Below are 23222 nucleotides of genomic sequence, written 5' to 3'. Positions count from 1 at the left end.
CTCAGCTTTTAGGCCCCTAGATGCAGGTGCACATCAACTCTGTGTGTTTCTCAGGTCAGGCTGAATATGAATGGAGGCTGGAATTAGTTCTGGTAAGCTCTCTGATTATCTCTCTCTGTCTCTCTCTCTCTAGCTCACGGCAGGGTGGGTCTCCAGGCGCGTATGACCGCAGCTTCAGATGGAAATATCATCAGTTCCGTTTCTTGTGCCATGTAAGTGCAGCCAGTCTCTTTACAGATGTCCTTTATGGTGAGATTTGAACGACTGTGTGGTTTAAATTCTCTCTCTTTTGCAGTCCAACGCTCTGCCCAGCCATGTGAAGATCTCAGTGTCGAGACAAACTCTGTTTGAGGACTCCTTTCAGCAGGTGAGGAGATACACACAAGTTTGTGCACCCCTGATCAAGTTCCATGTTGTTATCGATTTTCTAAGTGTGAATAAGTTAACACGTACTCTACGGAGACACACTCCTGCGCATTTTAATGCACAGTTACTGTTTATTTGCTGAATTTAATACACTGGAAAAAATAAAACGTTAAATGTGGGCTTTTATATTTTATATTTCATAGTTTTCTAATTTGTTAAACTCAGCAAATAAATAGAAATTGCACATCAAAACCTGCGGAGATTCCATATTCAAGTTTGGTCATTATAAAGGAACTTACAAGTTCATAAGTTTGAAATAAATTTTCAGTGACACAGAACCAGTGTGTGGTGGCAGATAAGCGTATAACATAAATAATTCATATATATAAATGAGTAATTAAAATGTAGGTTTGTCCAGCACAGAGCTGTAGATGGTTCTAAAATGAAATTAAAAATTGATACTAATAATACATTATATTTTAAAAGTTATTTAAAAATAATCGCATCTCAATGCTAAAAAAACAAAATACTTGAAATTGTTGACTAAAACATCTAAAACTACTCTGGTTCAGTTATTTTGTATAAAATAACAGGAAATGCTGAAATCGTAAGCGATTTCGAACACTATTGCATACATATTGTCGCTGTTATAAGCAAACATAACTTTAGGAAATTATGTTACTGCACATCTCTTCATGTAACTTCAAAAAGCTTTTTGCTTTGAAAAATTTCTGCCGATCTCGTTCCTCAGGAAATGTTCACACAGTGTAAAGTGCAGCTGATATTTTCAAATTGTGTAAAAATAATTAAAAAAAAGACAAAATAAATGGAATTTTGAAGTTTTCTAATGGTTTGTAATGTGTGTGTTGTCTTCCCAGATTATGAACATGAAGCCATATGACCTGCGCCGGAGGCTCTACATCATCATGAGGGGGGAGGAGGGGCTGGACTACGGCGGCATCGCCAGGCAAGTGCCCCCTAATGCTAATGTTAGCATTACCACTAGCGTTAGCATGTGTGTTTGTGCCCCTGTCTTTGTCAGTATCATACGGCCTGGTGTGTGGTGTTCTTTTTGGGTTCCTCCGTGCGCTCCTCTCCCTGGTGGTGGTCCCCGATCCGTCCTGCTGGTGTGTGTTTGTGTGTGTCCGTGTCTCTGGTGTCGCGCCAGTGGTTTTACCCTATGGTAGGTTAGGTCATGCTGTTCTACCACAGGGTAGAACCACGGACGGGATGCCTGGAGGTGTCTGCGCTGCCCCCGGCGTGACCACCCTGCCCTCCCCACTCCCATCACCCGAAAACTTTGGGGTCGGGGGGAAAGGTCAAAAGGTCAGGGGCCTGGTGGTGGGTCCTTTGGGCTTCCTTCATTACATGTGCTGCGTTTCATCATGTGTCTGTGTGTCGGTGTGTCTGTGTGTGTCGGTGTGTCTGGATGGTGTCTGAAGATCCTGTGTAGAGCAGAGTTAACCCCTCAAACTACAGCCTCACTGCTCAGTTAGTAAATATTCAGACTTCAGTTACTACCATGAATTATTCATTCATTACTATCAATTATTCAGTATCTACTATGACGTATTCAGTAGCTACTATGAATGTTTGTGCATCTATTACAGATTATTCAGTATATATTATGAAGTAACTAACTCTTATAAATGATTATCTATTATGAATTATTCTGTCACAGTTAATTCAATGTGAATTAATCAGTATCTGCTGTGAATTGTTCGGTAATTAATTATTCAGTAACTTCTGTGGTTTAAATAGTAGCTACTGTAAATTATTCTGTAACTACAATTAATTTGTTTACTATCTGCTATTAATTATATATTATATATATATTAATTTTCAGTAACCAATACGAATTGCACACAAATACAAATTATTCAGTATCTATATGGATTATTCAGTATCAGCTAAGAATCTGATGCATATGATCTGTAGGTGAGTGAGGAACTGATGTGTTTGTCCACATGCTGACCCTCAGAGTTTAAGGGGTTAATTCGTATTACATGTTTTTGTTCCTTTATTCCTTCATTTGACCTTTTCATGTCTGCAGCCCACTTTGAAGAATATCAGCCTGTGTTCATTAAACTGAATCTGATCAAAAATTTGTGTTTTTAATTTTTATCCAATACTTCAGATCAGACGCTGAGTCAGAGGCAGGTTGTGCGTGTGTTTGTATTAACATATGTCCAGTTCTCTGCACACAAGACCAGGTTCTCCATTAATCATCCTTTATACAACACAGAACAATATGTCTTTGTTCATTTGTGTCTATTATGTAGAACAGGTCCTGCTTTATTGGCTGAGGACTTTCTTTATTTTATGTCCATATTTGATGTTTACACACCCACCAATCACCGGCCTTTGACTCTGTCATATTTCTGTTTGCTTGAATAAGCTCGACCCATTCTGATTGTTATTATTTCAGGTTTTTCTGTTTTCCTTTCCACGGTTTATTTGTTCAGCACATGTAACAACAGGGTGCGTCTAATTTCCTTAATCCTTCTTGGTCCTTACTCAACCTCAGATCCATGAAATCTATTTAATCCATTAAATCCATCAGATCCATCAGGCTGTCGCCTCTTTCCTCCTGCCGGCTCCTCCACGGCCTTTTTTGTTTCAGCTCCAAACACTACAGGCCAAAAAAGCTTGTACTTTTCCAATGAGTCAACACAGTGAGTGTTTTTAATAGGGATGGGCTGGGGATTATTCGAAATGACGGATATCTGCTCTCAGCTTAGCGCTCAGCCGCATAATCTGATATTCAAACAAGGCATGTGTTGAATAAAAACATGAAATAAATCACATATTATCTTGTTGAGTGTGTGACGGAATGTGTGCGTTCACTGATACAGGAATTTTCCTTGTACAGTCGTGTGCAAAAGTTGACATGTTTTGTTGTTTAACATTGGGAAAAAATAAAATGTGAAGTATAAACTGTGCTATAACTTTTGCACAGGCTGCATTTTAGGTTTTATTCTTTTCCCAATGTGTTAAATTCAGCAAACAATCAGTAACTGTGTATTAAAATGTGCAGAAGTTCATTTATGTACACTTAGAAAATCAACAACATGAAATCAAACTTTTGCAAATGATTGTACATAAATTTACATTTATAAATTAGGATGTACACTCTTAAAAAAGGTTCTTTAAGGGTTCTTTAGTAAAGACAAATGGTTCTATATAGAACTATAAACACTCAGACACATTTTCATGCTTAACTGTTCTTTGTATGGTGAAAAGGTTCTTTGGATTGATGCAGAATGTGTTTAAAGGCTTCTTGTAGGGCTGGGCGATATGACAATATTAATATGACGTTATCATGATAAATTATGTCACAATACAGTACAGTCTGCTTTTCTGATCATATCCTGTTTATCGTCAGTGCTTGTAGAAACTGACCAGCTGCATGTTTCATTATAAAGAGGGTAAAATTAGTCAGTTTAACTGGATTTAGTGACAAATGCTGAATAAAAATCACTGTGTTCACAGTTTTGATAATATTTTTTAAATGTAGCTCTGTCTGAAAAAATAAATATGACACATCGAGTATTGTTAAAATTTCTTGATGTATCACGATACTACATTTTTGCCATATCGCCCACCTCTAGATTCTATATAGCACCAGAAAGGGTTCTTCTATTGTTACAAAGTCAAACTTGTAACAATAGCAGAACCCTTTTGGTGCTATATAGAACCCTTTTCAAAAAGGTTCTCTATAGAACTGTTCTCCATCAATCTAAAGAGCCATTTCACCATGCAAAGAACCATATAATCATGCAAATCGTTCTTTGTGTGCTCATGGTTCTATATAGAACCACTGGGCCTCATTCACCAACCGTTCTTAAGAAGTAATTTCTTCTTAAAACCCACTTACGCAGTTTTTATGAAGATTCTGACATCTATGTGGGATTTGTTCTTAGGTAAGAACAGAATCTACACACACTCAAGAGCACAAAGGTAGAACAGTTCTGCACTTTAAGAACACGACATGAATCTGACAGAGACTTTTCCTTAGGACCTTTCTCAAGAACACACTTAAGAACAGACTTAGGAAGATACTGACAAATGAGGCCATTGGTGAATATCTTTGCTAAAGAACCCTTGAAGAACCACCTTTTTGTATGTATTTGGATCAGCATTACAGAGAAATATAGCTTTTATTCAGGCAGAGTTACAAATGCAGTAAAATGAATAAAGTGCAGGTGTTGTAATGCAGTAACTCAGCGTCACCTAAACTTTCTGCTCTTCTGGAGTTCAGCAGATACATCACTGCTCAAACGTTCAGAATCAGTGCCTTAAACGATATAAAACCGATTTTGTTGCAGATATATTAATGAAATTACTGTAATATGATGATATGATATTCTACACTCTTAAAAAAGCTAGTTCTTCAGGGGTTCTTTACTGAAGACAATTTCACAAAGATGTAAATCTTCAGTCTTGAAAATCACCCTGGATCGTAAATGTAAACAAAAACAGAACTACAACTTAAAACTGAGTCAAATAATTCAGCAAATGAAACTGTAAACAAAAATAACCTACACTGATAGACAAAGGTTCTGTATAGACCTATGAACGCCTAAAGAACAATTTCATGCTTAAATGGTTCTTTGCATAGTAAAGTTGTTCTTAAAATTGATGGAGAATGTGTTGTATAAGGTTCTATACGGAACCTTTTTGAAAAGCATTCTATAGAGCGCCAAAAATAGCTGTTGTTATGATGTCAAGCTTGTTACAATAGAACCCTTTTTGGTGCTATATAGAACCATATACATTTTATTTTACTGTTCTGTTTTAAAACATTCAGTTATGAAAAGGTACAAAAACGAACTTTTCACCTGGAAAAACTTATTTAAGGTTCACAATCAGACCTTAAAACCACTGTTGGACCTTTTGAGGGTATATTTACATCGTTTATCCCCTGATGAACACAAATTTATCTGCAGAGAATCTTTATTTCTGATGATTGAGATCAGATTGAGATTGAAAAATTGAGAATTAACAGCATTTAGGATGCCTCACATTCAAAATTAATGAATTTTGCTGAATTTTGCAAATTTTGCAGCTACTCAAAAGATGTTTTGACAGTAAATGACTATAAATAGATGATAACAGTTAAATAAGTTGTAAATAAACCGTCAGTTTGTTGCTTCAATCTTTACTGTTCTCTACTGAAAATTATTATTCAATAACAGTGGCAAGTGATTCCAAACCTTTGAATGTGTTTTCAATCAGGTATCAGTTTGAGATATCAAATCTGATGTTTTTCACTGTATCTCTGTCTCTCTCTCTTTCTCTCTCTGTCTCTCTGTATCTCTCTCTCTCTCTCTCTGTCTCTGTCTCTCGTCCCACAGAGAGTGGTTCTTCCTGCTGTCTCATGAGGTCCTGAACCCCATGTACTGTCTGTTTGAATACGCTGGCAAAAACAACTACTGCCTGCAGATAAACCCTGCCTCCTCCATCAACCCCGATCACCTGACCTACTTCCGCTTCATCGGCCGCTTCATCGCCATGGTGAGAGTTTTACCCACCTTACAGCAGGGTGTGTCTGAGTGTGTGTGTTTGTGTACCAGCTTTAATGCCACATTGTGGGGACGAAAACCTGTTTTTACACTTTTTATACAATGGGACCTTTATTCCTTGTGGGGACCACAAATTTTAAGGTCAAGGTTAGCAGTAGTTATGGTTAAGGTTTGTGTAAGTCTCCAGGAAATGAGTCTAAGTCTGTGTAATGTCCCCACAATTCACAGAAACAGCTTGTGTTTTATGTGTCTGCGTGTGTGTGCGTGTGCGTGTGTGTGTGCGTGCGCGTGTGTGTGTGTGTGTGTGTGTGTGTGCGTGTGCGTGTGTGTGTGCATGTGCGTGTGTGTGTGTGTGTGTGTGTGAGAGTGAAAGTATGAACCACAATAAGAGGGAATGTTTTAAGTGGTGACGTTGACGGTGGGGGGCGTTATTAGATATCGGAGAGATGGAGTTCTGTTAGGCCTGTTTTCCAACGCAGGGCCGAGCGGTTCTGAGCACGGAGGGGGACCGTTCCAGTGGATTTCTCACACTGACCGGGCTTTGGCATGGTTAGCTGATCATGCTCGGGGCCACAGAACGAAATTAAACCTGTTCTGTGGCTTCCTAGCTAAGCTAATGCTAGGTGGCTTCAGTCTGCTAGCTAACTTAGCTTAGCTAAAGAGATCCAAACAGCCCAGTACAGGTTCGATTCGACTGGTGCTCATAACAGCAAGAACAAATTCGGCTGATTCGGCTGAATCACAGAAAGCCGAAATCAAACCTGTTCTGTAGCTATTTAAGCTGTAGCCTGCTAGGCTAAGCTAACGTGAGTGTACGGTGCCTCTCACTGCAGCACACACTCGGTTTCAGCTAACCAATGATTAAAAACACCTGTTTAGAGGATAAAGACTCGTATCCAAGAGCATAAATTCGAATGACTAGTGTTGAAGTGACAAAGATAAAAATATTAGGCTCAGTTTCAGTAACCGATGGTCAAATAACTCCCATTTAGAGGATAAAGAATCTGAGAGCATCCGAGAGAGAGATAGAGAATTTCAATCATTGTTTTCATAAAGTTGTATGCATAAAGTTTATTATGTAATTGTACAAGGTCTCAGTCTGAACCTCCTCCAGCTGTATCGACATCATCAACGCCATAGTCAAACTCATCCCATACTGGATTGAGCATGTCGGTGTCGCTGCACTCACGGCTCTTTCAGTGCGATTTCGGAGATCATCCAGTGTTGTGGAACCAACGCCGAACGCTCTGAGCTGTTGGAGCTTCACTGCCCACGAAAATCACACTGCACAGTTATGACGGATTCACTCTTATTGAAGTGGAGAACGCAGAACACTTTCTGCTCAGGGGTCTCATCTCCTCTCAGACTGAAGGAGCCGTCTTCCACTGACAGAAACTCTATGACCCCCTCTTTCAATTGGATTGTGATTGGTTCCTCGGTGCCTCACGGTTGTAAAAATACGGCGCTTTGAAATCGGATGAATCTTTTTGGATCACCCTGTATATCTAGGATGCCTCATATTTCAAAGTCAAAGTTTATCTATGTAGCGCTTTTTTACAACAGGTGTTGTCACAAAGCAGCTTTACAGAAAATTCTGGGTCTGAGCCCCCATGAGTGTCGCCAATGGTGACAGTGGCAAGGAAGAGCGAGAGGAAGAACCAAGACTCAAAAGGGGAAACCCACTCTCCTCTGGTTGACACCGGATAGCAAACAGCATTATTTGAAAATCAATGACCAAATGTTGCTGATCGAACAGCCTTTCATAGCAATTTTGCAACAAGAAATGACAACAAATAGATAAAGTTTATCGTTTAAAAACATTCACGTTCTAAGTACGAGTTTCTTTTCTGAACTATCGCTTTAAAGCACGCGAATGCAGCCCAGCTCCACTGATACACTCCTGCTGTGTTCTGTTTCCATTATTTTGTCTCCTTCCTCTCCAAATTGTACACACCTTTTGAGTTATTGCATTGTTTAAATAGCTGAGCTCTGAATATCGGAGCTGTTTAAAGGCTGGAGCTGCTGAGATCGGATTTAATGTGCGAGCCGGTCAGTAAACACACCGCGCTGCACACGTGGCGTCTCAGGGGAGGAATTTGTTTATAATAAATGTTTAGCTGCCGTGTTTGATTAAGCCTTTAAAGCATAAATGCTCATATCGCTAATGTAAACATTCATGTATACCGAGGTGTGTGCAGACGTGTGTTACAGTCTGAACCTGTATAACGTATATAAGAGAGCGTGGTTCTGTAGTGAAGCTGTAATAATGCAGGACATTTACATTGGAAACAGATCAAACGAGAGTCTGTGTCCGAAACAGAGGAAGTCATATATCATTTCACATTTCAGCGCCGTCGGACGAAAACCTCACCTGCCGTTACCCCGTACGAACACTCCAGCTCTCTCTTAAAAAAGATAAAGAGTAGGTTTCATTTAGAACCATGAACATTCAGAGAACCATTTTATGCTTAATGGTTCTTTGCATGGTGAAACGGTTCTTCGGATTGATGGAGAAAAGTTCTGTGCTTCTATATAGCAGAACCTTGTATAAGGTTATATATAGAACCTTCTTGAAAATGGATCTATATAGCAACAGAAAGGGTTCTTCTATTGTAAGAAGCATGACATCATAACAACAGCAGAACCCTTTTTGGCACTACAGCCTACAGCAGTTTAGCTCCACCCATTCAGCTACAGCAGTTTAGCCCCACCCATTCAGCCAACAGCAGTTTAGCCCCACCATTCAGCTACAGCAGTTTAGCCCCACCATTCAGCTACAGCAGTTTAGCCCCACCATTCAGCTACAGCAGTTTAGCCCCACCATTCAGCCTACAGCAGTTTAGCCCCACCATTCAGCTACAGCAGTTTAGCCCCACCCATTCAGCTACAGCAGTTTAGCCCCACCCATTCAGCCAACAGCAGTTTAGCCCCACCCATTCAGCCACAGCAGTTTAGCCCCACCCATTCAGCTACAGCAGTTTAGCCCCACCCATTCAGCTACAGCAGTTTAGCCCCACCCATTCAGCCAACAGCAGTTTAGCCCCACCCATTCAGCTACAGCAGTTTAGCCCCACCCATTCAGCCAACAGCAGTTTAGCCCCACCCATTCAGAATACAGCAGTTTAGCCCCACCCATTCAGCCTACAGCAGTTTAGCCCCACCCATTCAGCCTACAGCAGTTTAGCCCCACCCATTCAGCTACAGCAGTTTAGCCCCACCATTCAGCTACAGCAGTTTAGCTCCACCATTCAGCTACAGCAGTTTAGCCACCCATTCAGCTACAACAGTTTAGCCCCACCCATTCAGCTACAGCAGTTTAGCCCTACCATTCAGCTACAGCAGTTTAGCCCCACCCATTCAGCATACAGCAGTTTAGCCCCACCATTCAGCCTACAGCAGTTTAGCTCCACCCTTTCAGAATACAGCAGTTTAGCCCCACCCATTGAGCCTACAGCAGTTTAGCCCCACCATTCAGCCTACAGCAGTTTAGCTCCACCCATTCAGAATACAGCAGTTTAGCCACACCCATTCAGCTACAGCAGTTTAGCCCCACCCATTCAGCCTACAGCAGTTTAGCCCCACCCATTCAGAATACAGCAGTTTAGCCCCACCCATTCAGCATACAGCAGTTTAGCCCCACCATTCAGCCTACAGCAGTTTAGCTCCACCCTTTCAGAATACAGCAGTTTAGCCCCACCCATTGAGCCTACAGCAGTTTAGCCACACCCATTCAGCCTGTAGCAGTTTAGCCCCACCAATTCAGAATACAGCAGTTTAGCCCCACCCATTCAGCATACAGCAGTTTAGCCCCACCCATTCAGCCTACAGTAGTCTATTTGCTCTTAAGTTATAAGGAGTGTTGCAGCCTGGTTTGTTTTTTGAATACCCAATCAGAACAGAGCTCATTTACATACATCAGTTTTAAAGGCACAGTAACAAAAACAGCCTGTGTAATTGTAAGGAATAAAGAGAGGCTGGAAAATGAAGAAATATTACGTAAATGCACACAAACATAGTCATATTCATAACCATTTAATTTAATAACTTTCTGTGAGGGAGCTTTTAGAGGTGGACGTCTGGTTCCTATCACCACCACTGTGAACTGTGAGGCAGTTATTAATCTTGAATTAATTAATTTAGAAAAAACAGTGGAAATCCCTTTTAATTACTTAATTTAATATCACACTAATGATGTGGCTATAAAAGTACAGAGATTGGACCAGTACTAGCACTCAGCAGTAAAGTTGTTGAGTTGGATCGGGACGTATCTGATGTAAAAGTAAAGTTTTTCTTCTCTTATAATATTTAAAAATTAAGTACTTGTGCTTTAAGGTTCCCCTTTAAGAGCTTTTCCTGCAGCGGTGCTGATTTTTAGTTGGTGTCTGTGGTTTTGTGTGTGTGTGTATAAATGAGTGTGGTTATGAATATGAACAGTGTTGTGTGTGTGTGTGTGTGTGTGTGTGTGTGTGTGTGTGTGTGTGTGTAAATGAGTGTGATTTATGAATATGAACAGTGTTTGTGATGGAGTGAATAGCTGCTTTATACCAATCACCCCCCCCTCCATCCAGCTCACTCTGGGAGACATTCCAGAAACTACAGACCTCAACACCAACACACACACACACACCACACACACGACACATTACCACCCCCTGCCCCCCACCCTTGTATGAGGTCAGTGCCGCGCCCTGCCCACACCCGCCAACCCGGCTATATTTAGTCTAAAACTCAGAGTGGAAACGCCTCAAATAAAGACTCTGCTGTTCTCACTTTCTCTCTACATACACACACAATGTCTCTCTCTCTCCCTCCTTTTCTGCCCTCTCTCTCTCTCCGTCTCTCTCTCTCTCTTACTGCCCTCTTTCTCTCTCATCTCTTTCTCTCTCCTCTCTCTCTCTCTTTTCTCTCTCTCAGTCTCTCTGTCTCTTGCCCTCTCAAGTTTGCTTTATTGACATGACAAATTTACATTTGTATTGTCAAAGCACTGCAACAATTATCCATATATTAAAAATAAAAAAACAAAACCAAGGTTGATATATAACAACACAACAATTAGAAGGAGAAAGTGTTAATTATGAGTTAATAATATAAAAGCATTTATAATAGTAAAACAAAACCTATATGATGTGTCTCTCTCTCTCTCTCTCTCTCTCTCCCTCTCTCTCTCTCTCTCTCTCTCTCTCTCTCTCCTCTCTCTCTCTCTCTCACACATACTCTTGTGGTAGCTGGCTGCTGTTCAGTCTGTGCAGGATGTGAATCAGGATCTTCATGTTTTAAGCACAGCAGTCTCTGCACTTCACAGTAAAGTCTGGACTCATATGAACATTTCATCACAGATAGCAGAGTCTTAAACAGACTCTGTTGACATAATATGATTGTTTGTTCTCAGCGGGCACACTGACGTTTAAATATCTCCGTCTCTGACAGGACTCTCTTCTTTTCGGTCATGAATCCTTACAGATCCCTTAACTAAATGACTAAACGAATAAATGACTGAAACAGCTGTGTTTATGGGTCTGTCCCGCTGCAGGCGCTGTACCACGGGAAGTTTATCGATACCGGCTTCACTCTGCCCTTCTATAAGCGCATGCTCAATAAGAAACCCACGCTGAAGGACCTGGAGTCCATCGACCCCGAGTTCTACAACTCCATCATGTGGGTTAAGTGAGTATCCGGCTCTTGTAAACACTCTCAGGCTCCCGTAAAGAGGCGGACGGAGCAGCACTGCTGACCGCGCACCGGTGTGTGTGTGTGTCTGTGTGTGTGTGTGTGTGTCTGTGTGTGTGTCTGTGTGTGTGTGTGTGTGTGTGTGTGTGTGTGTGTGTGTGTGTGTGGTGTGTGTGTGTCTGGTGTGTGTGTGTGTGTGTGTGTGTGTGTGTGTGTGTGTGTGTGTGTGTCTGTGTGTTTCAGGGAGAACGATCTGGAGGAGTGCGGCGTGGAGCTGTATTTTGCTCAGGACATGGAGATCTTAGGGAAAGTTTCCACTCACCAGCTGAAAGACGACGGGGAGAACGAGCTCGTCACCCGCGAAAACAAGGAGGAGTATATCAGGTACTGACCACGCCCCTTATCGCTGAAAGCCCCACCCAGGCATTACAAACAGGACTCCGCCCCTGGTTTGGATTGTATTGGGGATTAGGGCTGGAGTTTGGGATTGGGATCTGGAATTGGGTTTGGAGTTAGCACTAGAGGTTGGGATTGAGATAAGGGTTGAAGTTAGGATTGACTTTAGGATCAAGGTTTAGAATTGAAGGTTGGATTTGGGACAAAGATTAGAGTTTTGAGGGGGGGGGAATTAGAGTTTTGAATTGGATGTAAGGACTGGGATCTGGAATAAGGGGTTGGTTTTGAGCTAAGGATTGGTGTTTGGGATTAGAAGTTCGGATTGGGATTGGATTTGGCATAAAGGTTGGAGTTGGGACTGGGATTAGGGTTGTGGTTTGGAATTAAAAGTTGAGATTTGGGTTGGAGTTTGAGGTTAGGCTTTGGGACTGGGATCTGGAATTAGGGTTGAAGCTGGAATTACGGGTTGGTATTGAGATAAAGTTTGGCACTGGAGGATAGGATTAAGGTTGTTTGGAATTTGGATTAGTGTTGGAGATTGCGATTAAGTTTGGGCTTTGAAAAAGCTTGGGAGATTGGGATTTTGACTAGGGTTAGAGGTTGGGATTTGAATTAGAGTTGGAGGTTGGGATTAGGACTAGGGTTAGAGGTTGGGATTTGAATTAGAGTTGGAGGTTGGGATTAGGACTAGGGTTAGAGGTTGGGATTTGAATTACGGTTGGAGGTTTGGATTAGGACTAGGGTTGGAGGTTGGGATTTGAATTCTGGTTGGAGTTTGGTATTAACGTTGGGATTTGAATTAGAGTTGGAAGTTGGGATTTGGATTAGGGTTAGAGGTTGGGATTTGAATTAGGGTTTAGGTTAGGATTTGGATTAGGGTTGAGGTCGGGATTGGAGATGGAGTTGGAGGTTGGGTTTGGGATTTGGATTGGGGTTGGAGTTTGGTATTAAGGTTGGGATTTGGATTAGGGTTGGAGTTTGGTATTAAGGTTGGGATTTGAATTAGGCTTGGAGGTCAGGATTGGAGTTGGAGGTTGGATTTGGGATTAGGATTAGGGTTGGAGGTCAGAATTTGGAGTTGGAGGATTGGGATTAGGATGAGGAGTTATGGTTGTGGTTGAGCTGCTGTTTGCTCAGTTCCGTATTTGTGCTCAGTTTGCTGACAGATTGGCGGTTCACGCGAGGTGTAGAGGAGCAGACCAAAGCCTTCCTGGACGGATTTAATGAGGTGGTTCCACTCGAATGGCTTCGCTACTTCGATGAGAAAGAGCTGGAGGTGGGTGCAGCAGAAACATTTTACACAATGAATTTTACTTTGAATCATAACACGGAAATCAGTGCCCTGTTGCAGAATACTGTAAAAGCCTTTATACAGCACTGTAACCCAGCGTCGTGCTCTGATCAGGCTTTATACAGCGCCGTAACCCAGCGTCCTGCTGTGAACAGGCTTTATACAGCGCCGTAACCCAGCGTCCTGCTCTGATCAGGCTTTATACAGCGCCGTAACCCAGCGTCCTGCTCTGATCGGGCTTTATCACAGCGCCGTAACCCAGCGTCCTGCTGTGAACAGGCTTTATACAGCGCCGTAACCCAGCGTCCTGCTCTGATCGGGCTTTATACAGCGCCGTAACCCAGCATCCTGCTCTGATCGGGCTTTGTACAGCGCCGTAACCCAGCGTCCTGCTCTGATCAGGCTTTATACAGCGCCGTAACCCAGCGTCCTGCTCTGATCGGGCTTCATACAGCGCCGTAACCCAGCGTCCTGCTCTGATCGGGCTTTGTACAGCGCCGTAACCCAGCGTCCCGCTCTGATCGGGCATTACACAGTGCCGTAACCCAGCGTCCCGCTCTGATCGGGCTTTATACAGCGCCGTAACCCAGCGTCCCGCTCTGATCGGGCATTACACAGCGCCGTAACCCAGCGTCCCGCTCTGATCGGGCTTTATACAGCGCCGTAACCCAGCGTCCCGCTCTGATCGGGCTTTATACAGCGCCGTAACCCAGCGTCCCGCTCTGATCGGGCTTTATACAGCTCCGTAACCCAGCGTCCTGCTCTGATCTGTTTGGTTTCTCTCTCAGCTGATGCTGTGTGGGATGCAGGAGATCGACCTCAGTGACTGGCAGAAAAACACCATCTATCGTCATTACACCAAGAACAGCAAGCAGATCCACTGGTTCTGGCAGGTTTGTGTACTCTGTGTCTGTGTGTTTGTATTTGTCTCTCACTGCTGTCCATGTGTTCATTCACTGTTTCCTGTTGGTTGTAGGTCGTGAAGGAGATGGACAATGAGAAAAGGATCCGGCTGCTGCAGTTCGTCACTGGAACCTGCAGACTGCCTGTGGGGGGCTTCGCTGAGCTCATAGGTAAAAAATGCCAAATATACACTTATTGAACACAAAGCTAATGGAATTAGATCAGATCAAAGCGTGGCCCGCGAGGATGTTCGTTTTGGCCCACCAGAAATTCACCCCAGTCCTTCTCACCTCTCCCAGAGAACAAAGTTTTTATGCTATATATAACCTGTTAAATTCCTGTTTTTCTCTTAAAATTATATTTCTGACGTATTTCAGTGGCAGCATATAGCGTAATGTTTGGAAATACATTTAAAAAACTTGATTTGTAACTTCTATTCTAGTTTCTTTACATGTATTATTGAATATTGTAAAAACAAAAAGTAGCATTATATGAGACAACAGATTGAGCAGGGTTTGCAGTATGATGATGTTTTATTATACACTCTTTAATAAGCTGTTTCTTCAAGGGTTCTTTAGTAAAGACAATGGTATGGAACCATGAGCACTCAAAGAACATTTTGCATGGTGAAATGGTTCTTCTGATCGATGGAGAATGTGGTTCTGCTATTGTTATGATGTCAAGCTTGTAAAAACAGAACAACTTTTTTTGGTGCTATATAGACCTTATACACATTCTCCATCCGATCTGAGGAACCGTTTCACCATGCAGAGAACCCTTGCAGTGATGAACTTGATTGTGATAATAGGCCTTTCTGGGCGCAGTGTGGATATCGTCAGTACTTGTCAGTGTGTCAGAATATTGTGATGCGTATCGTGTATTGAGAAAATGCTGAATCGCCCGCCCCTAATTTTGTACCGTTTGTACCTGTCTTGCATTCACTCAGTTTTATAGTCATGTGACCGTGCGGAATAGTCCAATACAGCCTGAAATGGGGGGGCAGCACTGAATATAATCACTATAATACAAATGAACAGCCACTAGTTTTGCTCATCACCATAGCAACACTGGAAGCTGCTTCCTGTTCTGTGATCGGGCAGTGACCCAGTAATACGCCAGACGCAAAAAACAACATGTATTTTTGTATAGAGAATATGTTACTTTCTGTACCTTTAGGCATCCTGAATAGGGCAATAGAGAGGCCGAAACAGCGCCCCCTGTTGTGGAAACTGCAGAACCACAACCTGCGAAACAAAATGTATACAATTTAACCAATAAACAGCAACAGCAGCATTAAGGCAAACACATCATATCTGCAGTACATAGGAGAGAATCTTTTATGAGACCAGAAACAGACTGAGGGTTAGAATATTGTGTATCGTGAAGATACTGTATCGCCCACCCCTACTTGCTTGTACCTGTCTTGTCTTTACATGGTTTTGTAGTCACGTCACAACACGGAATACTCCATTACAGCCTGGAGTTTGGGGGGGGGCACTTAATATAATCACTATAGTACAAATGGACAGTCATTCTGATTTATGTATCAGTATACAATATTTAACTTCATTAAGGCAAGGCAAGTTTATTTATAGAGCACCTTTCATACACTGCTGTCATTCAAAGTGCTTTACAAATGAGAAATTACAGACTTGTTTAAAAAAAGTAAACATGAAAAGAAAAACATAATTAAAAGCAACATTAAAAACATGATTAAAACAATGTAAAAGAGAATCTTTAAATTAAGAAATCAAATTAGAAATTAAATTAGTATACTTAAATAGTCAAATTAAACATTAAAAGTCAGGTTAGATTACAGTACACTAAAAAATGTAGCTTTTAAACTTAATCAGGTTAACTTGAAATTTTGAGTTCATAAAACTTATATTAAGTTAAAGTTAAAGTAATTTGTGTTTTATATTTCTGAGCTTATTCAATTCAGCAAACTCCACAGTTCAGGTTAACTCAGTTACTCACTTTTTTAAGTTACTTATACATTAAATTAGATTTTGCTACTACAATACGTCAAAAATGTACTTATATGTAATTAGTTTGTTTATGGGGCTCTTGGCTCCCAGACTGAGCGTAAAGTCCACCACTGCACACGCTCCACTTAAAACCGCTGGACTGTGGCTGTCCTTCGACAAACTGCTGGATTTCCTCGGCTGGCTTCACTGACTTAGACACAGTTTATTCAAGCTGTGACGCTGAAGCCGCACCTTCTTTAACTGCTGTTTACATCACTGCTCCTTTTCCTCAGGGACAGAGGTTTAGCATATTTTTTCATCTGCCGACTCATACGAGGCCACTTTTTTATTTTTAACAGAAAGAGTTTACATTAACTTTAAAACTCGTTACACAAGTTTATTTGTCATTTGCACAGCATGTCAGGACATTCATGCTTTGAAATGGTTATGGTGAGGCTCAGCTAATCACTCTGCAGCAGGGCAGCGTTATATACACACTAAAAACACTGCAGACCAAAAAAAAATACTAAATAACTGAAATATGATAAATATACACAATATATACAGAGATAGGAGGGACCTATGGAAGAAAACTCTGTACTGTGTACAAATATATTAGACAGAGGTTAATCTGATTAGAGAGAAAAAAAAATATATATATATATATAGGTGCACTTTGTAGTTCTACAGTTACAGACTGTAGTCCATCTGTTTCTCTGATACTTTGTTACCCTGTTCTTCTGTGGTCAGGACCCCCATGGACCCTCACAGAGCAGGTACTATCTGGGTGGTGGATCATTCTCAGCACTGCAGTAACACTGACATGGTGGTGGTGTGTTAGTGTGTGTTGCGCTGGTCTGAGTGGATCAGACACAGCAGTGCTGCTGGAGTTTTAAACACTGTGTCCACTCACTGTCCACTCTATTAGACCTTCTCAGTCCACCTTGTAGATGTAAAGTCAGAGACGATAGCTCATCTGCTGCTGCACAGTTTGTGCTGGGCATCCTCTAGTCCTTCATCAGTGGTCACAGGACGCTGCCCACAGGACGCTGTTGGCTAGATATTTTTGGTTGGTGGACTATTCTCAGTCCAGCAGCGACACTGAGGTGTTTAAAAACTCCAGCAGCACTGCTGTGTCTGATCCACTCAGACCAGCGCAACACACACTAACACACCACCACCACGTCAGTGTTACTGCAGTGCTGAGAATGATCCACCACCCAAATAGTACCTGCTCTGTGAGGGTCCATGGGGGTCCTGACCACTGAAGAACAGGGTAAAAGGGGGCTAACAAAGTATCAGAGAAACAGATGGACTACAGTCTGTAACTGAAACAAAAGAACTACAAATATATATATTAAAGTGACTTATCGATATTGTTCACAGCAGTGATATGATATAATAAATAATAAATAATACTAACAAAATGACGGAGTGAGTTTTTACTGAACTGGGAAAGCTGCACAGCTTTTAGCTGCAGACCCAGTGAACTGGACTTCACTACAGGAGTCTCTGAAACTCACTCAGTGGAGTCACTGAGTCGCTTTAAACTTTTAGTCTCTAAACACCTTCAGACAGCCTGAAACTGTTTTACCTATTTATATACCTAATTATATATTATTTTATTGCAACTGTTTTATTTCATGTTAATTCTTTTACTGTTCTATTCTAGTAAATAATTAGATTTTTCTAAAGTTTGTTTTCTTGTTGCGTATTAGTTGGTTTTTTTACTGCATAATTATAATTTTTGTTCTATGTATTATTATTATTTTTATTGTTTATTATAATTTTTTATAAATTGTTTTGTCTTCATGATTTTCATTTGTTTTATTTGGCAAATTCAATTTAAACTTCTTCAATTCCTGTGTAATTTGCTCGGCCACGTTATAAATGAGGGTCACCCTCAATTACGTCCGAGTCGAAGTCGAGGCTGATTTGATTTGAAACGGTATTGGAGGGAGAACTCACAGCTTCGCAGCTTGTTCAGAAGCCTGACAGCCTGAGGGTAGGAACTGTTCATTACATGTACAGAAACTAGACGAGATTCAGATCGAGCTTTTCAATGTGTTTTAAAACATTAAATTATATTTTGCTACTAAAATATGTCAAAAATGTATGTAATTAGTTTGTTTATGGGGCTCTTCGCTCCGAGAGGCTGTATGTGCTTCGTGTAAAGTCCACACTCCACTGACGCCGCTGGACTGTGACTGTCCTTCAACACACTGCTGAATTTTCCTTGCTGGCTCAGACTGAGTTTGTTCTGAAGCCACACCTTCTTTAACTGCTGTTTACCTCACTGCGCTTTTTCCTCAGGGAGCAACGGGCCGCAGAAGTTCTGCATCGACAAAGTGGGGAAGGAGACGTGGCTGCCAAGAAGCCACACCTGGTGAGCCTCAGATCTAAAACAGCTCTTATCATTTTTCCAGAAAGTTCTAACTGATCTGAGTCTCTTCCAACTCTCGTTCACTCACGCAGCTTCAACCGGCTGGACCTGCCGCCATACCGGAACCTGGAGCAGCTGAGGGAGAAGCTTCTGTTCGCCATCGAGGAGACCGAGGGCTTCGGGCAGGAGTGAGGGGCGATTAGGGCAAAGCTGGGCCAGGTGGGGAGGGGGGCGGAGCCAGTTCGGCTCACCTGCTGGGACGGGTCGGGGGAGGGACCAGCGCAACCTTTAAGATACACGTAGAAATTTCCATAAAGAAGTAGGACTCTTACAGATATTAGCACCATACTGTTATTTTGATTATTAAAGGCAGTAGGAATGGAATATTAGACCTGTCGCCAGCAAAGCGCCTTTTCCTCGTCACCACGGCAACGCCGGAGGCTGCTTCCTGTTCTGTGATCATGTGACGGGCAGCGAGCCAGTAATACACCAGACGCAAATGAAATGAGAATATATTACTTTTTGTACCTTTAAGCATCCTGAAGAGGGCGATGGAGCGGCAGAAACAGCGCCCCCTGTTGTGGGAAGAGCAGAACCACAACCTGCAAAAATAAAAGATGATTGTTAAATTTTACCAATAAACCAATAAACCGCAACAGCAGCGCTAAAGCAAACGCATCACGCCTGCAGTACCTGGGAGAGAATCTTGTACGTGAGAAGCAGACTGAGTGTTAGTGCGCGAGGCTCTGAGTGAGAGAATGTGTCCGCTTTAAAAATGATTTCATTTCTTTGTTTTTATTATTTTTGTTAATTGTGAAATGGCGCCTTCTGCTGTACAGAGTGAAAGTAAATATGAATTCTGTAGTTTGGGAGAGAAAAAAGGATGTTGTAAAAAAAAATCCATGATTAAATTCAGTATGTACACGCTGGTCTGAGCCTCACGTTCATTTACACCACACACAGTCACAGTGAACAGTGGACATGCAGACGTACTCGTATCGGAATACAAGTATCGGGAATAAGTATTCAGAATACAGATATTCAGTATCTGTACTCAGTCCAAGTTACATTTTTTAAAGGCAGTATTCAGAATACAGTTACTTTTACAATTTTAGGAGAATACTATTAGAATACTTACACACTAATAATAATAAAACACATAAAATCTCAAAGAAAAAACACCATCAGTGCTCACTTGTGACCTACTAAAGCCTGAGTAGACTGATAAATCAATGTGATCGGTTATTAATCTCAGCGTTACTGAGCTCTGCTAAAGCCTGAGTAGACTGATAAATCAATGTGATCGGTTATTAATCTCAGCGTTACTGAGCTCCGCTAAAGCCTGAGTAGACTGATAAATCAATGTGATCGGTTATTAATCTCAGCGTTACTGAGCTCTGCTAAAGCCTGAGTAGACTGATAAATCAATGTGATCAGTTATTAATCTCAGCGTTACTGAGCTCTGCTAAAGCCTAAAAAGAACCAAAAGGGGTTCTGCTATTGGTACAATATCAAGCTCGTACCAGTACTAGAATCCTTTTTGGTGCTATATAGAACTCTTTTCAAAAAGGTTCTATTTAGAACCATCCAACACCAACACATTCATGTTCGTGTATATAACCACTTTATTTACTAAAGAACCATCTTTTAAGTGTGTAGAGCAGAGAACGCCACTGAGTTTTGCTAGACATGCGCTCAGTTTTAATGTCACCACTTTGGAGGAAAAGTCAAGTCAGAGGCCTCACTTACAGGCTACTGTCCACTGAAACGAGACTTTGGGCCTCATTCTTCAATATCCTCCTTGTTTGTTCTTAAGTTTGTTCTTAAGTGTGTTCTTGAGAGAGATCCTAAGAAAAAGTCAGATTCATGACGTGTTCTTCTTACCTAAGAACAAATCCCAAATAAGAGAACATTGGTGAATCAGAGTCTTTATCAGAACTGCTTAAGTGGGTTTAAGAAGAAAGTTCTGGAGAACAGTGAACGAGGCCCAGTAACGTTTATTTAGCCGCACCTCTTTAAACTCTGTGGATTGTCCATCAGCTATGTGTTGATGCGCTTAATTCACAGACAAGAGCAACGACAGAGAACCGACTGACCCAAACGACCTTCTAATCACCTGAAATACGACAATTTTTATTGTTATGGTGATAAACTGCTACTCTTTTTGTCACAGTGTTCTTTCCTGAGTTGGATTTAATTGGATTTGGTGCAGCACAGTGGGTGAGATGCTGAATTAAAATCAATGTTTTTAACATGTTGATTAAATTTTGAGGCTTCTTCATCTGTTTTGATTGATCGAACCTGAAAAGCTGAACTGCGTATTGTGAAAATGTCTCGAAGTATCATTAATTTTGTAATATCGCCCACCCCTACTGAAAACATTAAACCCCTTAAAACCCCTCAAACTCTCCCTGATCCCATTTTCAGTAGCACTGCCACAAACACCGTCTGCACAGCATTAAATAAGATGGCCGTGTGTATTTACACTGAGTGAAAACAGCTTTAATCGCACAGCCAGGCTGTTTGTGTTACTCCACCTGCTAAATCGTGTCTAAACCATCAAAATGCCTGTTTTTGTGCTGTACAGAAATGAGGCAGAACTGGAAGACACTGTGTTCAAGAGAGAAATGTGAACCAGAACACCAGTGAGTGCAGTTTTCCACTCACTCCACAAGTATTCAATAAAGAACTAATTAAAATATTGATTGATGAGGGTGAGAGATTATCTCGGACAGTAGGACGACGCTGGTTGGTACATCTGTAGTCCGTTTGTTTCTCTGCATACTTTGCATACTTTGTTAGCCCCCTTTTACAGCAGCACTACTGTGTCTGATCCACTCACACCAGCACCACCACGTCAGTCTTACTGCAGTGCTGAGAATGACCCACCACCCAAATAGTACCTGCTCTGTGAGAGAGAGAGAGAGAGAGAGAGAGAGAGAGAGAGAGAGAGAGAGAGAGAGAGAGAGAGAGAGAGAGAGAGAGAGGAGGAGATTTTTAGCAGTCTACTACAGAGACTCTTAATTTGAAAAACAAAAAAAAAAGACCCGGAAGTTAAAGATTTTAAACGGACTCTCAGCATTTTATCTACAGAATTTAAAAGCGTGAAGTTTGAAGATTCAAATTCTTTGCATTTTGGGATTTTAATTTATTTTTAAGGATCGTGTTTGTGAAGTTAGAGAGAGGATTATTTTGCAGACAGACGCTGATTTTGACTCCTTTTTCGAGTTTGTCGTTCCACCCGCAGCAGCGGCAAATTCGAGTAAGAAGCTTCAGCGCCGAGTCTGATCCGCTGTGCCGAGTCTGATCCGCAGTGCTGAGTCTGATCCGCAGTGCTGAGTCTGATCCGCTGAGCTGTTTCCCGTCTCCAGGATGTCCGAGGCTGATCAGATCTCCAGCCTGGTGTACGATCGGTACCGCTCTCTGCCCCGGAGAGGAAAGCCCGAGGCCGGGCTGCAGTGGACTCTGCTGGCCGCCGTGCTGAAGATCAGCGAGGGAGCAGCCGGGCAGAGCGGTCAGCAGGACTAATCAATAACCAGTATTCAGCACTGAGCCACGATCAATCGCTTAATAAGATAAAAAACAGGAATCAACACCCAGAAACCACAAACAGTGATCAGATAAGCATTTAACTGCATCAGTCATAATCAATAAACTGGATCAGCCATAATCACTAAATTAGATCAGTCATAATCAATAAACTGGATCAGTCATAATCAATAAACTTGATCAGTCATAATCAATAAACTGGATCAGCCATAATCATTAAATTAGATCAGTCATAATCAATAAACTGGATCAGTCATAATCAATAAACTGGATCAGCCATAATCAATAAATTAGATCAGTCATAATCAGTAAACTTGATCAGTCATTAATCAGATGAAACGTTTAAACTGGATCCATCATTAATCAATAAACTGAATCAGTTATTAATCAATAAACTGGATCAGTCATTAATCAATAATCAGATAATCTGTGATCACAGTGATCAATCATTATCTGTAATCAATGTGAACAAATCATCCAGTGAGCATTTAAACAGCGATCCTTCCTGATTCGTTCGGTATTTTACGTACAGAAACGCTCGGCCGCTCTTTACTGCGTAGAGTGGGAGGGGCTGAACTGCTGTTGGCCGAATATGCAGATATATGTAAATGTGTAGGTTTTTGTGATGTCACAAGATCAGCAGTTAATCAGCAGTCATTAATCAGTGATCAGAAAAGATCAGCTTATTGACCAGAGAAACATTAAAACACAGCTCAGTCTGGACAAATCAGCTTAATCAATGGTCAGATAAAGATGTAAATATTGATAAGCATGGTGCAATCAATAATCAGTAATCAGTTGATCAGTATTGATGTGCTACTGAGCTCTACTCTCTTCTGCTCTTCAGTCCAGAGGGAGGTCGTGGCTTTGGGCACTGGAACCAAGTGTATCGGCCGCAGCGCGATGAGCCCGAAAGGTATATTTCAGTCTGTGCTGCAATATAAGACCAATATAACGATATTGATGATGTTATATATGTATAATTATTTATTGGGTTCTCACCACTGATCATAGAAATGTGATTAAAACTGGTTTCAGTGTGTCTGGCTGTATCAGTCACTATATCCATAAAAATAAAGATCATGTGCGCACCTGAACACAGCCAGCTGGCTCAGTAGCTATGAAATTTAAAGGGCAATTACACCAACTTTTCGAAATTCCTCTATAATTCAGTG

General features: G+C 41.5%; 2 protein-coding genes across 2 annotated transcripts in view; both read left to right on the top strand.

Moving 5' to 3' along the window:
- Nucleotides 1-19428, top strand: part of wwp2 (WW domain containing E3 ubiquitin protein ligase 2) — a 63624-nt gene extending 44196 nt beyond the window's left edge. The window contains exons 14-24 of the mRNA XM_036567997.1: nucleotides 134-212; nucleotides 296-367; nucleotides 1245-1333; nucleotides 5724-5883; nucleotides 11422-11555; nucleotides 11802-11942; nucleotides 13110-13230; nucleotides 14034-14138; nucleotides 14222-14318; nucleotides 18429-18501; nucleotides 18591-19428. Coding sequence (XP_036423890.1) covers nucleotides 134-212; nucleotides 296-367; nucleotides 1245-1333; nucleotides 5724-5883; nucleotides 11422-11555; nucleotides 11802-11942; nucleotides 13110-13230; nucleotides 14034-14138; nucleotides 14222-14318; nucleotides 18429-18501; nucleotides 18591-18690 — 1171 coding nt within the window. The 3' untranslated portion in view covers nucleotides 18691-19428. The remainder of the gene's footprint in view (nucleotides 1-133; nucleotides 213-295; nucleotides 368-1244; nucleotides 1334-5723; nucleotides 5884-11421; nucleotides 11556-11801; nucleotides 11943-13109; nucleotides 13231-14033; nucleotides 14139-14221; nucleotides 14319-18428; nucleotides 18502-18590) is intronic.
- Nucleotides 19429-21553: 2125 nt separating this feature from the next.
- Nucleotides 21554-23222, top strand: part of adat1 (adenosine deaminase tRNA specific 1) — a 21010-nt gene continuing 19341 nt past the window's right edge. Inside the window, exons 1-2 of the mRNA XM_036567926.1 lie at nucleotides 21554-22012; nucleotides 22895-22963. Coding sequence (XP_036423819.1) covers nucleotides 21871-22012; nucleotides 22895-22963 — 211 coding nt within the window. The 5' untranslated portion in view covers nucleotides 21554-21870. The remainder of the gene's footprint in view (nucleotides 22013-22894; nucleotides 22964-23222) is intronic.

This window comes from Colossoma macropomum, unplaced genomic scaffold (assembly GCF_904425465.1).
Source record: "Colossoma macropomum unplaced genomic scaffold, Colossoma_macropomum, whole genome shotgun sequence".
Classification (NCBI taxonomy): Eukaryota; Metazoa; Chordata; class Actinopteri; order Characiformes; family Serrasalmidae; genus Colossoma; species Colossoma macropomum.
The sequence above is the reverse complement of the archived record's forward strand: the minus strand, read 5'-3'. Positions and strand labels throughout refer to the sequence as shown.